Below are 14258 nucleotides of genomic sequence, written 5' to 3' on the forward strand. Positions count from 1 at the left end.
TGTATCTCCATGATTCTCTCGTTTTCTGTCTGGGTCTCGAACTTTCTATTTCCCTGGAAAGCCTATAAGCCTGTTCAGCAAAAACTCCAGAAGGTTACCTGTGTAGCAAGTCTCCCACACACAAACCAAATATGTCTATTTAAATTATCCCCCTTAGTCTCTGTAGCTAGTGTCACTTGAATACAAAATAACCATGTGCAAAGTGATCCCTCCTGTCATTTACAAGTTACACTTCCTCACTGATTTATATTTGGCTCACTCACTCTTTTTTTTAAATAAAAGATGATTCGTCATTCCCATTCGCCAAATTGTCAGCAATTTATTTGAAAAATGAGATTTTGACAAAATGAATTGCACAGTATATCCAAATGTAACATCTTAGAACTTCTGTAAAAGACAATTACATGTCTTACGTTCACAACTTGAGATGGGATGAGATGGGGACAGTTTGTGAAGTGATATTATGATGTGAAAACACATATGCACAAACAAACTTGCTTGAATAAAATAAAAAAATTCAATGACAAACTGCAGAACTAACAAACCATGCATTTTTTATTTTATTTTCCACAAAAACTCATGATATTAATTTACAAAAAAATACAATTTGCATTAAATACAGATGACTGGCTGAGAAAAAATATGGAAATCAAGAGCTTTCCACTTAACACTATTCTTTTACTGAAATCTCTTTTTCACTCCCCCTATTTCCAACTACCCCGTTATTTTTCAAATTCAGAATGGCTTACCATGGTTTAGAGTATACTGACACAGAATATAATCACCCCAAAAATACTGACAAAATTTACAAAAACCTTACCCACTAACTGTCCTCCCCACAGCCATCTCCTAAATAGTGAAATATTACAAAGAGCTCTCTTCATCTCCTGTCTTTCTCTCTCTTTCCTCCTTTTTGTCCCGTCTCAGGCACCGTAGACACTCTCGTTACTGTAAGTCATGTATAGGAACAGGTCCTCTTCATGGTGCTCCTGTGAGGGACCGGGGGACAGGGAGGGAAATAAGGATTTAAAATGGAAAAAGCAGAACTGTTGATAATAACTGAATAAAACATGATATTGTAATTGTTTATAACATAGGCAAAACCCACGTAACACAATCTCAATGTAATGGAGTTGTGTCACTGATAGTGAGGGAATGCCTGGCATCTGGATCTGGCGTTAGGGGGTCACGGGGGTAGGATACAAGGTGTGTCAGTGTGTGTTTACCTCATAGACAGCAGAGAGAGGAGAACTGGATGGGGGAAGGGAGTTGTTGACGAAAAAGAAGAGAGCCTCCTCAGGTCTCATAGACACACGCTGTCGGATCAGGAAGCACAGTTGACCCACTGAGAGAGAAAAATAGAGAGATGCTCAGGCAGAGACTTACAGAACAAAACTAACACATTATATAGACTTTCATTTCAAAAGAAGAGGAAGAGTGGCGCTATAGTGGAGAAAATAGGGAAGGTGGAGAGAAGGAAGAGAGGGAAGGGAAGAGGGTGAGAACAAGGTCATGAGTTGGGAGAGAGTTAATAATTGTGAGAAAGACAGACATCTCGTCAGTTTCACCTGTGAGGTCAGAGGGTACGAGGTACTTCTTCTTGTCCAGGTCAGGAGCTCTTGACCTGGCAGCCCTCTCCACAATGATCTGGTTTAGGAGGGAACACAGTACTTGGTCAGTAATTACACACTGCACCATCATGTCCCATTCAACTGGAGCCAAGAATCTTGGCATGTAACCTATCTGACCTTAATAATACCTTACTAGCTTCCTTTCCCTTCATCCTATGCCAGGATCACTTATCAGCTGATAAAAAGGATGGACAGGGTTTTTAGGCCCTGAAAATGAATTCACAATCACATGAGTGTGATGTCCTTTCAGATCAGTGGCCAATGGTCATAAGAGAAAGGAGTTAAGGAGAGGAAGCTATTCAACACTACTGGCATTTATTCTGTTCACACTCACCGGTATCTTGTCAGGATGCTTGGCTCGCACCCTCTCACCCTCTGCCCTCCTCACCTCCAGTGGTACAGAGCGCTGGTACTGACTGTCCATCTACAGAGACACACAGGGACGGGTCAACAGTGGTTAACATTTGATAATACATCATATGTACCGTTATCATTGCAACACCACTGTATGTGTATATTGTTGTTATTTGCAGTTGTGCATATAATAATGCCATATAAAATATGTTAATTGATGTTCTTAAAACAACACCTATTCTAATGTGTATAGTCAATTTAAAAGTAAAATATAGCCTAGCCAGCTCTGACTGTATGTGTGAAGACTGGAGACACTTATCAGCTGTAATCACCACCCTGTCTTGATATGAAGGTACACATGACCATGATGACATAATGGATCAGGTACACAAAAGCAAACTCGTCAGGGAGAGTCATAGGCTATTTTATTAGGTCTTGACAACTCAATCATTTAAATAATGTATTGTATGTAGACGGGCCTACAATGTTTATAACGTTTCTCTATTTTCTTTCAACTTTATAAATGTGATATCCATATATAGTCTTATATTTGCTCTTGTTGGTAAACTAAATATTGAGATTAGATATGAAATTGTACAATTTAGTCTACATTACGTGAACACACTGGCTTGCTTTCTAGTGGATACATTAATTAGCTACATAGCTTATTTACAAACATCATGTGATTGCCAAGGTAACGTTAGCTAAAAATGTATTATCATAATAGCTACAGGTTGAATTCTGCATAGTCCTGTTTCTATCACAGCCAACTACAGTAGCCTACTGTTGTGGTTTTTCAGACAATGGCAAGGTAGCCACGTCATTATTTACAGTTTTGGGCTTGGTCAGCGGAATAGGCGAAGGTTAACGTCAGCTGCCTCCAATAGCTAGTTTATGTTGCAAGCGGATGTTATGGCGAATCCTTATCGCTGGATGAAAAACGTATTCACAATGGCATCCAAAAGAGAGCCAATACCTGCCAACGAAGCCAATGAGATATTTTTGCGAGATTGAGGAATATGCTGCACGATGTCAAAGCGAAGACAAGGAATATTAAACAGTCAAGACACTCACCTTCTTTGGAAAAACGTAATAAAAACAAATACAAGTGAAAATTCCACACCGATCTTTCCCACCGACTCTTCACGTAACCAACGCTATCATATAATGAGCACGACGAACAGTTATTTTGGCTTAAATTATTTAAACGAAATATATTCTTAAATAGCCGACTGTTCTAACCAGCTAGCTACTTCTTGCCCCAGAAACAACAACAAATACCGTCACGCCCAATTTGAGTTATTTAGACCAACGAACGTCCTTCGCGTTGATGGACAACGTTTTTAACCACTGGGGCAGAGTTGGGGGACGGCGTTCATGTTTGTTTACAATGCTCCCATTGGAGTAATAGTGCTGTTTCCCACCTCCCTGACTCGGTTTTTGCTTGAATTACGTTTTAGTCAACCAATTAAATTGTTGGAAAACTGGGCCAGGCGCTGTTTCCTCTACGTGCCAGACGATGCATTCTGTCCTGTAAAAAGTACACCCTAAGTCAGAGCTGTAAACGGATCGAAGCGAACTCTTTCAGTGGAAATGGAGTCCCTAGAGAAAGCAAGAACAACATGGTTGTCAGGAGTAGTGCAGTATTATCATAAGGAGACGTATACTTGGAATACGGCGGAGGAATGGAGGGAAAAAGAGAGGGAGAGGAGGGTGAGCTTGAGTCGGATAAAAATGGTGGGGAAAAGGGAGATTGTTTGTTAAAGAATGGTAGAAAGTGTAAGCAGAGGGAGCTGAAAACTGGAGGAGAAATGGAAGGGAATGAGGGTGAAGTATCGGAGGTTGTAAGTGTGGTGAAGTTATCAGAGACCGAAGTATGCACAAAGGATCAGGAAAAATAGGAGTTTGGGACAGGAGTGAAGTTTATGGAAAAAGTGGACTCTTTCCTTTTGGCAGATCCATTTGTGGTTTAACAGTGGTTGAAAAAAAGAGTTGGGTAATGTGGAATCGGTGAGGGTAACCAGAAGTGGTCTAGTGATAATTGTTTGTGTTTCTGTTGGTCAGAGGGGAAATGCGCTCGGAATAAAACAAATGAGAGCAAGAAAAGTGAATTGTTTAACTCTCAAGAAAAGGGCACCAATGAAAGGAGTGATTCCTGGGGTAGCAGTAAATGTAAAAGTTGACCAGCTTGAGGGGAAAGATTTCCGGTGTATGGGATGCTCGTCATTTGATGCGACGCAGACAGGTTGGCAAGAGTGGGGAAACAGAGTCATTGTCTGTTCCTTTGAGTTTTGAAGACGAGTCTTTGCTCGAAATGGTGAAGTTAGTTATCCTGTGCAAGCGTATGTGCATAATACATTACAATGTTACAGGTGTCAAGCTTATGGGCATGTGGCAGCAGTGTGTAGGAGGGAGGGTCCAAGGTGTGGAAAAATGAGCTGAAGGGCATGAGACAAAGGAATGTGTAGCATTGGGGAAAGTAGTGGTATGTGTTAATTGTAGGGGTGCCCATTGGGCTGGGGATCAGAAATGTCCCATTTGATAGAGGCAGGTTGAGGTTTCCAGGGTTAGAGTAGTGCAGAAGTTGTTATATGCTGAGGCAGTGAAGAAAGTAGAGGAAGATGGGTTAAGGGGGAGGAGTGGTGAGAGTACTAGAGATATACCAGTACAGGGGGATAGGCCAACAAGTTAAATACATTTCAGTAAGATTGGATTTTTAGCATTTATAGCAATGGTTATCAACTGTACTGCAGGGATGGAATGTAAGTCCCAGAAAATTGAGGTTGTGGTGGCAGCTGCAGAGAGGTAATTGGGTGTGCAAGGTTTGACATCAGAAGAGTTACAGGATGTGTTAAGTGGTAATGCCCCATCCTTTCATGACGATGGCATGAGGTAGGAATTAATAAATGTAATTAGTGGAGTAGGTGGGTGTCAATTTTATTTGATATAATTTTGAAATTAGTGAACTGTTAGTGAGTGTAGTGTTGGGGAAAAAAGCAACACAATAAGACTGAGGTATGGAGATGTTGTGTATTCCCACAACCAATCAGGAAGTGGGTGGTTCTGTCTTCCTTACCGTCGCGGCTCTGCTGGTGGACGATAATGACCTCAGGCTTCTCCAGGGACAGCTCATCTGGTTGGTGGGCAACGAAGGCTCGGATACACTGCGTCTGTGTGAAGTCTGAGTGGGAGAGAGGGTCAGAGGTCAAATACAGCAGGGTCAAGATGTCCCCATTGTCTGGCCATGCTAGGCTGGATGGCAATATAGCAATTTTCAACCCACCTTGTTCTGCAGAGTAGTCAATAACAGGATGGGGCCTGGAGACAGCTGAGATCCAACACAATTTATCATTTTGAAATGAGTGAGTTGTTAGTGAGTGTAGTGTTAGATTTAATTAGTACATTTTTATTTTTCAAGCAAAGTATAAGGGAGTTGTACTCCAGTCTAGTAGGTGGCGGTAATGCAACAAATTGGATGCCACCCGCCGTTAAGCCTCATAGAAGAAGAAGGGCTGTAAACGTAGTGTTCAGTCCTTTGACCAGGGTCTACGATTGATTTTAGCCCTAAAGTCCGTGGCGTAGGCCAAGTTCTCCTGCTGTTCCAATTTCACTATTTGCTATCAAAAACAAAAGTCAGAAAGGGAAAAATGTATTTCACATAAGCCTACATTGATTTACAGGTGGAGGACAAGTAATATTCATGAGTATCGTCATTTATTTCCAAAGCATACTTTCTCCGTCTCCTCAACACAGACAGAACTGCTTATTTTGATCATTGCACCTCTTTTTCATAAAATCAAATTGTGTAGGCTACATGCACAGTCCTGGAAATGTATTCCACTTACAGCCCTTTCAACATTCTTAACAATGTGCATGCAAACTCTCTTTATCTCATAGTCTTCTGTATCTCAAATGGGATTAAGTATCCTTGCCTGGCTACTCAAACTCTTTGCTCCAGCCAAATGCTACGCCATGTCCACAGACATTAGTGTCTTCTCCGGATCTGAATCTGAGTACCTCCCTGACAATTTCTAGAAAGCAAACACATTCTAACCGTTCTGATTGGTCCCAGAAACCAATGGGTTGGGCCAGATCCAGAGCACACGTAAAGCGGCGTTTAAAACATTTGTCATTGTCTTTGATACTCTGATTGGTTAAAGATGATCAAGTCGCTGATTAATTTGTTTTGTACAACACCCCTCATTTAAACATCACCACAAACGACGGCAGTCTTATACTGAAGTATGTAGTGAACATAGAGCAGCGGAACTATTCAATTTGAGCCGTCAGCAAATAAGTACCCCCCATAAAAGTGATTTATGAAAATCTTTGTAATATACACAAATGATACATTTCCCTGAATATGTAGAAACATTTTGTTCAAATACAATAACCTCTATTGCAAAACACTGCCATGGTGTATCATACCATGTCTTATTTTTGTACTTTTTACCCCTTTTTCATGATATCCAATTGGTAGTTACAGTCTTGTCTCATCGCTGCAACTCCTGTACGGACTCGGGAGAGGTGAAGGTCGAGAGCCAGGCGTCTTCCAAAACTGCTTGCTTAACCCAGAAGCCAGCCAATGTGGAGGAAACACTGTACAATTGGCAAACGAAGTCAGCGTGCAAGAGTCACTAGAGCACAATGGGACGAGGACATCCCAGCCGGCCAAACCTTCCCCTAACCCGGACGACGCTGGGCCAATTGTATGCCGCCTCATGGGTCTCCTGGGTCGTGGCCGGCTGTGACAGAGCCTGGGATCGAACCCAGGTCTGTAGTGACCTGTAGTGGCCTTAGACCGCTGTGCCACTCGGGAGGCCCCATACCATGTCTTTTTAAAGTCCCCAAGTAAAGTAGTTATGGAGAAACTTCTGTCCTTCTCCGGGGCCACAGGTCCTCAATCCACTGATGTTCTTAGATGGCTGACTTCCAATAGATCCTGTAACAGTCAATCGGCATTCATTCGCAAGGTTTGATTTACAAGGCTACCCTAGACACTCACAGATACCTCCAAAACTCTTCCAATAATTTACGTTGACACTCCTGTAAGTGTTAAAGGTATTCATGTCAGTCCAGTGCCTCTCTCTAAGGCACCCCCATCTAAGGCACCCCCTCTAAAGCCATTCATCCCCTTGCCGTTCATCCCCAATAAGCAGGCTGAGGCCGGGAAGGACAACTCCAGTCTGAAACACTATGTTTCATCCACTGTCCAAATCCACAGGTCCACAGTAACTCCACCACATTGATACACAGTGACTAGGATTCCCCCAGCGCAGTCAGACAGTGGATGGTTTGTCATACTGCAGCCGTGGCTGTGGTAATCTTTAGAGCATCCAGCAGGTTGCGCTGTCGGACCCTGAGGCTGGCTATGGTTTCCAAATGGGACTCAGGAGTCCATCCTCTGTGTCTGTCTGACAGCCTGGTCCCCTCCACCCAACCTGAGGAATGACAGATAGGGGGAGAGGAAAGAGGAGGGACAGAAGGGAAAGAGATTTAACAAAAAGCAACTAAAAAAGCAACACATTTTAAGCACTCAATAATGCTGAGGTATGGAGATGTGTATTGCCACAACCAATCAGGAAGTGAGTGGTTCTGTCTTCCTTACCGTCGCTGCTCTGCTGGTGGACGAGAATGACCTCAGCCTTCTCCAGGGACAGCTCATCTGGTTGGTGGGCAACGAAGGCTCGGACGCACTGCATCTGTGTGAAGTCTGTGAGTGGGAGAGAGGGTCAGAGGTCAAATACAACAGGGTCAAGATGTCCCCATTGTCTGGCCATGCTAGGCTCGATGGCAATATAGCAATTTTCAACCCACCTTGTTCTGCAGAGTAGTCAATAACAGGATGGGGTCTGGAGACCGCTGAGATCCAACGCAGTTTATCACCTCTGAAAGATCACAAGAAAACACACTTTTTTACACACAATAACACACACCTGTGGATTAAATTACTCTCATTATTTGTAACACACACACAGGCACACTCTCACACACACACAACCCTCTCTGTCTTACTGTGTGTCGGTGCTAAGTAGCAGGGCTTTCTTGTTAAGGTGGAGGCGGAAAAGGTTCTTCTCTAGAGAGTGCAGTTTGACCCGACAGTTCTCAGCTCGCAGTTCTGACACTGGAGCATGGTCTATCACCGTGAACCTGCCCCCTCTAGAGCGAGGGAGGAGCAGAGGAGAGGAGTGGAGAGTAAATAATGCCCAATGATGAGAACATTAAAAACTTCAACGTCAATAGAAAGTCCTATCAGTCTAGATTTCCTAATGCTTGGTTTGCTTTGTTTTTTTGTGTGAGTGTGTTTGTCTGAAGGGACTCACTCTTTGTTCAGCGACAGCAGCAGGTAGTCATTGAAGAGGTGAAGGTAGACACTCCTCTCTGTCTCCTTCAGAGAGAAATCCATCATCTCAGTCACCGGCCCCTCTCTCACCAGCCTACGAGACTGACTGACCAGGGGGAGAGTCTACAACACACACACATAGGTTAAACTTGTACTTGTATTGTAACTTTTTATTGTGATCAGTTCAACACATGTTCAAGGGACAGCATGTAAAGCAGGGGATCGTGGGAGATGTAGTTTATTACACACCCTGCATTCAAAGTCCACTCTGGCACTGAGAGAGACAAGCGACTCAATGCTCTTCATCTGAGTAATACTGTCATTGCTCTCCTGGATCAACTGAAGGACAGAGGGAGAGAAGAGAGATGGTTAACAGTTATCTCTTGGCTACATCATGTAACAGTGCACCACCAGAAGGAGGGGGGGGGGGTGTAACATACCCTCTCCAGTAGCTTCATAGCTTTGATGGCCTGGACCTCCTCCTCTGTGCCTTGGGCTGTTCTCTTCACAATGTTCTGGGGCAAAAAAGGAGTATGGAGTCACATACTTCGATTGTGCACTTAAAACATACACACAGTCACACAAACACACCTGCACAAGGAGTTTGATTCGTGTGATCCTCTGGAAGGGGAGGATGAGGAAGGAGCGAAGAGGAAGACGCTGACACACTGGACTGCGTTCCAACTTCTCCACTACCCGCCTGAACCCTTGGTTCTCATCCCTGCAAGGCAGACAGAGAGAAAGAAGGTGCTGTTTGTAAGTCAACGTAAACACATATAAATGTGCAGTAATACAAAGTGTCGGAAAGAGTCTGTCCAGTCAGTGAACCCTGGGGGAGGACTCACATGAGTCTCTGGTAAGTGGCATCCTGATATGATTGGTTGGTGAGGTAGGGCACGTAGACCTTCTTGAAGCGTTGACAGTGGCGAACGATGATGTCACACACGGTGAAGTGCATCATATCAGATTCTACCCTCTCTTCCAGCTTCGACAGAAAACTACGAGAACAACAAATACAGAGAAAGACTACGAGGTAAACGTTGACAGAAACAAGATAAAGAGGCATAGAGAGGCCAATGACATTCAGCCTGTGGGTTTGCTAGTTTGAGGAACAAACAAATAAGTCCCAGTCCTCTCACCTGTGGCTGATGGCTCGGACATCAGCCAGCCTGGAGAACAGCCAGCTCCTGTCCTGAGTAGTCAACAGCTCCCCGAGCTGCTTAGACTTGACAAAGTGATCCACCACAATATCCAGACTACGACAGTACGACGCTTCTGAAGTTACAACCTCAAACTGCACCTGACAGGAAGAAGAAAGGAAGAGGAGAGGGGGAGATTACAGGCACTGTACCAACTACCCCAAGGACCCATAGATCCAGGCTCTAGGAAATCAACATTAGCTACTAGGCCCCTGGCAAATGTCATCATCCACATCGCTGGTTGAAGGGTCAACTGTTTGTTTTTGTTTACCTCCTGCAGGCGTCTCTGGTCGTTAGTCAGCTCCCCAAACACAGCACTGTTCCTGACCTCAGGGATCTCTTGCCACAGGCTGGGGGACTGGGTGAGGGAGATGGAGAGGCGGGGAGAGGAAGGCCTGGCCGGGGGCTGGGGTGGCTGTGGTACGGGTAGGAACTTGGCACTGGTGCCACTGGAGGTAGAGCCAGAGTGGGACAGAGAGTGGGGGTGGATGACTGGGGGAGACAGGGTAAGGGCCTGCGAGCCGGAGGGAGCGAGGGGGTCAGGGGGACAGGGAGCCCCTCGTAGATGGAGAGGGCGTCAGAGCAAGACTGACTGAGGATCTCCCTGTTCTGAGCTGTCTCACTGTACTCCTGGTAGAGCTGGGAATCTGAGAGGGGGGGAGGGAGAGGAGGGGAGAGGGAAGAGAGAGAAAGGAGGGGAGGCAAAGAGAGGTGACGAGAGTAAGAGAGAGAGAAAAGTTAGACAGGGACAGAATGGGTGTTGATGAAGAAGACAAGTGAGAGAGAGGCAGAGAAAGAAAGCAAAGGAGAAAGTGGAAGACAGTAAGAAGAAAAACAGAGTTAGGGGGAGAAATATCAAGAGAGGGAAAGGTAGAGAGAGACAGAGAAGTGGGTTAGCCAGAGTGTATGGTTTGCATTTTACACTTCTTGGAATGCCATGCTGTAGCAGCAACAGTTGATATTAATTGGCGTTAAGGGATATGAATACCTGCACAAACCTGCCTGTGGCCCTGGAGCGCACGCACACACGCACGCACACACGCACACACGCACACACACACACACACACGACTTCCCCATTTCATGCAATTTCACCATGACTCATAGACCTGCAAACCTGCTGCCATGTTGGTATGTTTAAACGATTGGGTTGGAAAGTAGAACTGAAAATGAAATCCTACAGTTTAGGTTCCATGGAAGAAACCTACGACATGTTTGAGCTGGAAAAACAATCTGGGAAAATACAGAAAGGGATCAAGCACACACTGTATACATGATTAAGCCATTCACAGGAAGAAGTCTGTCTTGGGACTCATAGTACACTGCTATACAGTCATATCTAGTCTCAGATTCAATCTGTCTGTGGACACGTTTGTTTAACAGTACCTTCACTGGCAGAGGATATCTGTCTGTGGACACGTTTGTTTAACAGTACCTTCACTGGCAGAGGATATCTGTCTGTGGACACGTTTGTTTAACAGTACCTTCACTGGCAGAGGATATCTGTCTGTGGACACGTTTGTTTAGCAGTACCTTCACTGGCAGAGGATATCTGTCTGTGGACACGTTTGTTTAACAGTACCTTCACTGGCAGAGGATATCTGTCTGTGGACACGTTTGTTTACCTTCACTGGCAGAGGATATCTGTCTGTGGACACTTTGTTTAGCAGACCTTCACTGGCAGATGATATCTGTCTGTGAACACGTATCTGTCTGTCTGGACACGTTTGTTTAGCAGTACCTTCACTGGCAGATGATATCTGTCTGTGGACACGTTTGTTTAGCAGTTTCACTGGCAGATGATATCTGTCTGTGGACACGCAGTACCTTCACTGGCAGATGATATCTGTCTGTGGACACGTTTGTTTAACAGTACCTTCACTGGCAGATGATATCTGTCTGTGGACACGTTTGTTTAGCAGTACCTTCACTGGCAGAGGATATCTGTCTGTGGACACGTTTGTTTAACAGTACCTTCACTGGCAGAGGATATCTGTCTGTGGACACGTTTGTTTAACAGTACCTTCACTGGCAGAGGATATCTGTCTGTGGACACGTTTGTTTAACAGTACCTTCACTGGCAGAGGATATCTGTCTGTGGACACGTTTGTTTAACAGTACCTTCACTGGCAGATGATATCTGTCTGTGGACACGTTTGTTTAACAGTACCTTCACTGGCAGAGGATATCTGTCTGTGGACACGTTTGTTTAGCAGTACCTTCACTGGCAGAGGATATCTGTCTGTGGACACGTTTGTTTAACAGTACCTTCACTGGCAGAGGATATCTGTCTGTGGACACGTTTGTTTAACAGTACCTTCACTGGCAGAGGATATCTGTCTGTGGACACGTTTGTTTAACAGTACCTTCACTGGCAGATGATATCTGTCTGTGGACACGTTTGTTTAGCAGTACCTTCACTGGCAGATGATATCTGTCTGTGGACACATTTGTTTAGCAGTACCTTCACTGGCAGAGGATATCTGTCTGTGGACACGTTTGTTTAGCAGTACCTTCACTGGCAGAGGATATCTGTCTGTGGACACGTTTGTTTAGCAGTACCTTCACTGGCAGATGATATCTGTCTGTGGACACATTTGTTTAGCAGTACCTTCACTGGCAGAGGATATCTGTCTGTGGACACGTTTGTTTAGCAGTACCTTCACTGGCAGAGGATATCTGTCTGTGGACACGTTTGTTTAGCAGTACCTTCACTGGCAGATGATATCTGTCTGTAGAAATATCTTGTTTGATTTTACTGACTTTTCCATTTCAAATTACAAGGAGCGTAGTCAACCTAGAAATGCATGTGCCTTCACAGATTCCATACCTACATAGCCATAAACACAAGACTAGCTCCCTCTGCTCATTGTAGCATAAAAGGTGCTATTGAACTAACATTACTATCATATTATTACATATAAAATACATTTCAGAGAAGTGGATGTGTGAAGGTGGATGTGAGTGCCTCAGGGATGAAGGAGAGAAAAGAGAGGCAGAGCAGTAGAGGAAGAGGCAGAGCAGTAGAAGAAGTGCAGTAGAGGTAGTGCAGTAGAAGTAGAGGTAGAGCCGTAGAAGTAGTACAGTAGAGGAAGAGGTAGTGCAGTAGAGGAAGAGGTGGAGCAGTAGAGGAAGAGGTAGAGCAGTAGAAGTAGAGGAAGAGGTAGTGCAGTAGAGGAAGAGGTAGTGCAGTAGAAGTAGAGGTAGAGCCGTAGAAGTAGTACAGTAGAGGAAGAGGTAGAGCAGTAGAAGTAGAGGAAGAGGCAGAGCAGTAGAAGAAGTGCAGTAGAGGTAGTGCAGTAGAAGTAGAGGTAGAGCCGTAGAAGTAGTACAGTAGAGGAAGAGGTAGAGGAAGAGGTGGAGCAGTAGAGGAAGAGGTAGAGCAGTAGAAGTAGAGGAAGAGGTAGTGCAGTAGAGGAAGAGGTAGTGCAGTAGAGGAGTAGAGCAGTAGAGGAAGAGGTAGTGCAGTAGAGGAAGAGGTAGTGCAGTAGAAGAAGTGCAGTAGAAGTAGAGGTAGAGCCGTAGAAGTAGTACAGTAGAGGAAGAGGTAGTGCAGTAGAGGAAGAGGTAGTGCAGTAGAATAGTGCGGCAGAGGTAGAGCAGTAGAGGAAGAGGTGGAGCAGTAGAGGAAGAGGTAGAGCAGTAGAGGAAGAGGTAGTGCAGTAGAGGAAGAGGTAGTGCAGTAGAGGTAGAGGTAGAGCCGTAGAAGTAGTACAGTAGAGGAAGAGGTAGTGCAGTAGAGGAAGAGGTGGAGCAGTAGAGGAAGAGGTAGAGCAGTAGAAGTAGAGGAAGAGGTAGTGCAGTAGAGGAAGAGGTAGTGCAGTAGAGCAGTAGAGGAAGAGGTAGTGCAGTAGAGGAAGAGGTAGTGCAGTAGAGGAAGAGGCAGAGCAGTAGAAGAAGTGCAGTAGAGGTAGTGCAGTAGAAGTAGAGGTAGAGCCGTAGAAGTAGTACAGTAGAGGAAGAGGTAGTGCAGTAGAGGAAGAGGTAGTGCAGTAGAATAGTGCGGCAGAGGTAGAGCAGTAGAGGAAGAGGTGGAGCAGTAGAGGAAGAGGTAGAGCAGTAGAAGTAGTGCAGTAGAGGAAGAGGTAGAGCAGTAGAGGAAGAGGTAGAGCAGTAGAGGAAGAGGTAGTGCAGTAGAGGAAGAGGTAGTGCAGTAGAGGAAGAGGTAGCGCAGTAGAAGTAGTGCAGTAGAGGAAGAGGTAGAGCAGTAGAGGAAGAGGTGGAGCAGTAGAGGAAGAGGTAGAGCAGTAGAAGTAGTGCAGTAGAGGAAGAGGTAGAGCAGTAGAGGAAGAGGTAGTGCAGTAGAGGAAGAGGTAGTGCAGTAGAGGAAGAGGTAGAGCAGTAGTGCAGTAGAGGAAGAGGTAGAGCAGTAAAAGTAGTGTGGTAGAGCAGTAGAGGTAGGGCAGTAGAGGAAGAGGTAGAGCAGTAGAGGAAGAGGTAGTGCAGTAGAGGAAGATGTAGAGGTAGTGCAGTAGAGGTAGAGCAGTAGAGGTAGTGCAGTAGAGGCAGTGCAGTAGAAGTAGTGCAGTAGAAGTAGTGCAGTAGAGGAAGAGGTAGAGCAGTAGAGGAAGAGGTAATGCAGTAGAGGTAGAGCAGTAGAAGTAGTACAGTAGAGGAAGAGGTAGTGCAGTAGAGGAAGAGGTGGAGCAGTAGATGAAGAGGTAGAGCAGTAGAAGTAGAGGAAGAGGTGGAGCAGTAGAGGAAGAGGTAGAGCAGTAGAGGAAGAGGTGG

At 45.0% G+C, this 14258-nt stretch overlaps 2 protein-coding genes across 2 annotated transcripts; both read right to left on the bottom strand.

Annotated features, from left to right (window-relative positions):
* Positions 1-537: 537 nt before the first annotated feature.
* On the bottom strand, positions 538-3270 carry LOC112225868 (gamma-aminobutyric acid receptor-associated protein-like 1). The gene is made up of 5 exons (XM_024389970.2): positions 3060-3270; positions 1966-2055; positions 1569-1647; positions 1227-1345; positions 538-989 (listed from the first exon to the last, which is right to left on the bottom strand). Exons 2-5 carry the CDS (start codon positions 2053-2055, stop codon positions 924-926), a joined length of 354 nt encoding a protein of 117 aa, XP_024245738.1. The 5' UTR covers positions 3060-3270; the 3' UTR covers positions 538-923.
* A 2412-nt stretch (positions 3271-5682) lies between these two features.
* On the bottom strand, positions 5683-10092 carry LOC112243977 (rho guanine nucleotide exchange factor 5-like; the record flags this gene model as incomplete). Its single annotated transcript, XM_042306456.1, has 11 exons — positions 5683-7426; positions 7594-7698; positions 7803-7873; positions 8001-8144; positions 8309-8451; positions 8578-8667; positions 8769-8843; positions 8920-9049; positions 9174-9326; positions 9468-9628; positions 9799-10092. Coding segments are annotated over 11 exons (1509 nt in total), but the record flags the coding sequence as incomplete, so codon positions are not given.
* Between the last annotated feature and the right edge of the window lie 4166 nt (positions 10093-14258).

Source organism: Oncorhynchus tshawytscha, linkage group LG03, assembly GCF_018296145.1.
Source record: "Oncorhynchus tshawytscha isolate Ot180627B linkage group LG03, Otsh_v2.0, whole genome shotgun sequence".
NCBI classification, from domain to species: domain Eukaryota; kingdom Metazoa; phylum Chordata; class Actinopteri; order Salmoniformes; family Salmonidae; genus Oncorhynchus; species Oncorhynchus tshawytscha.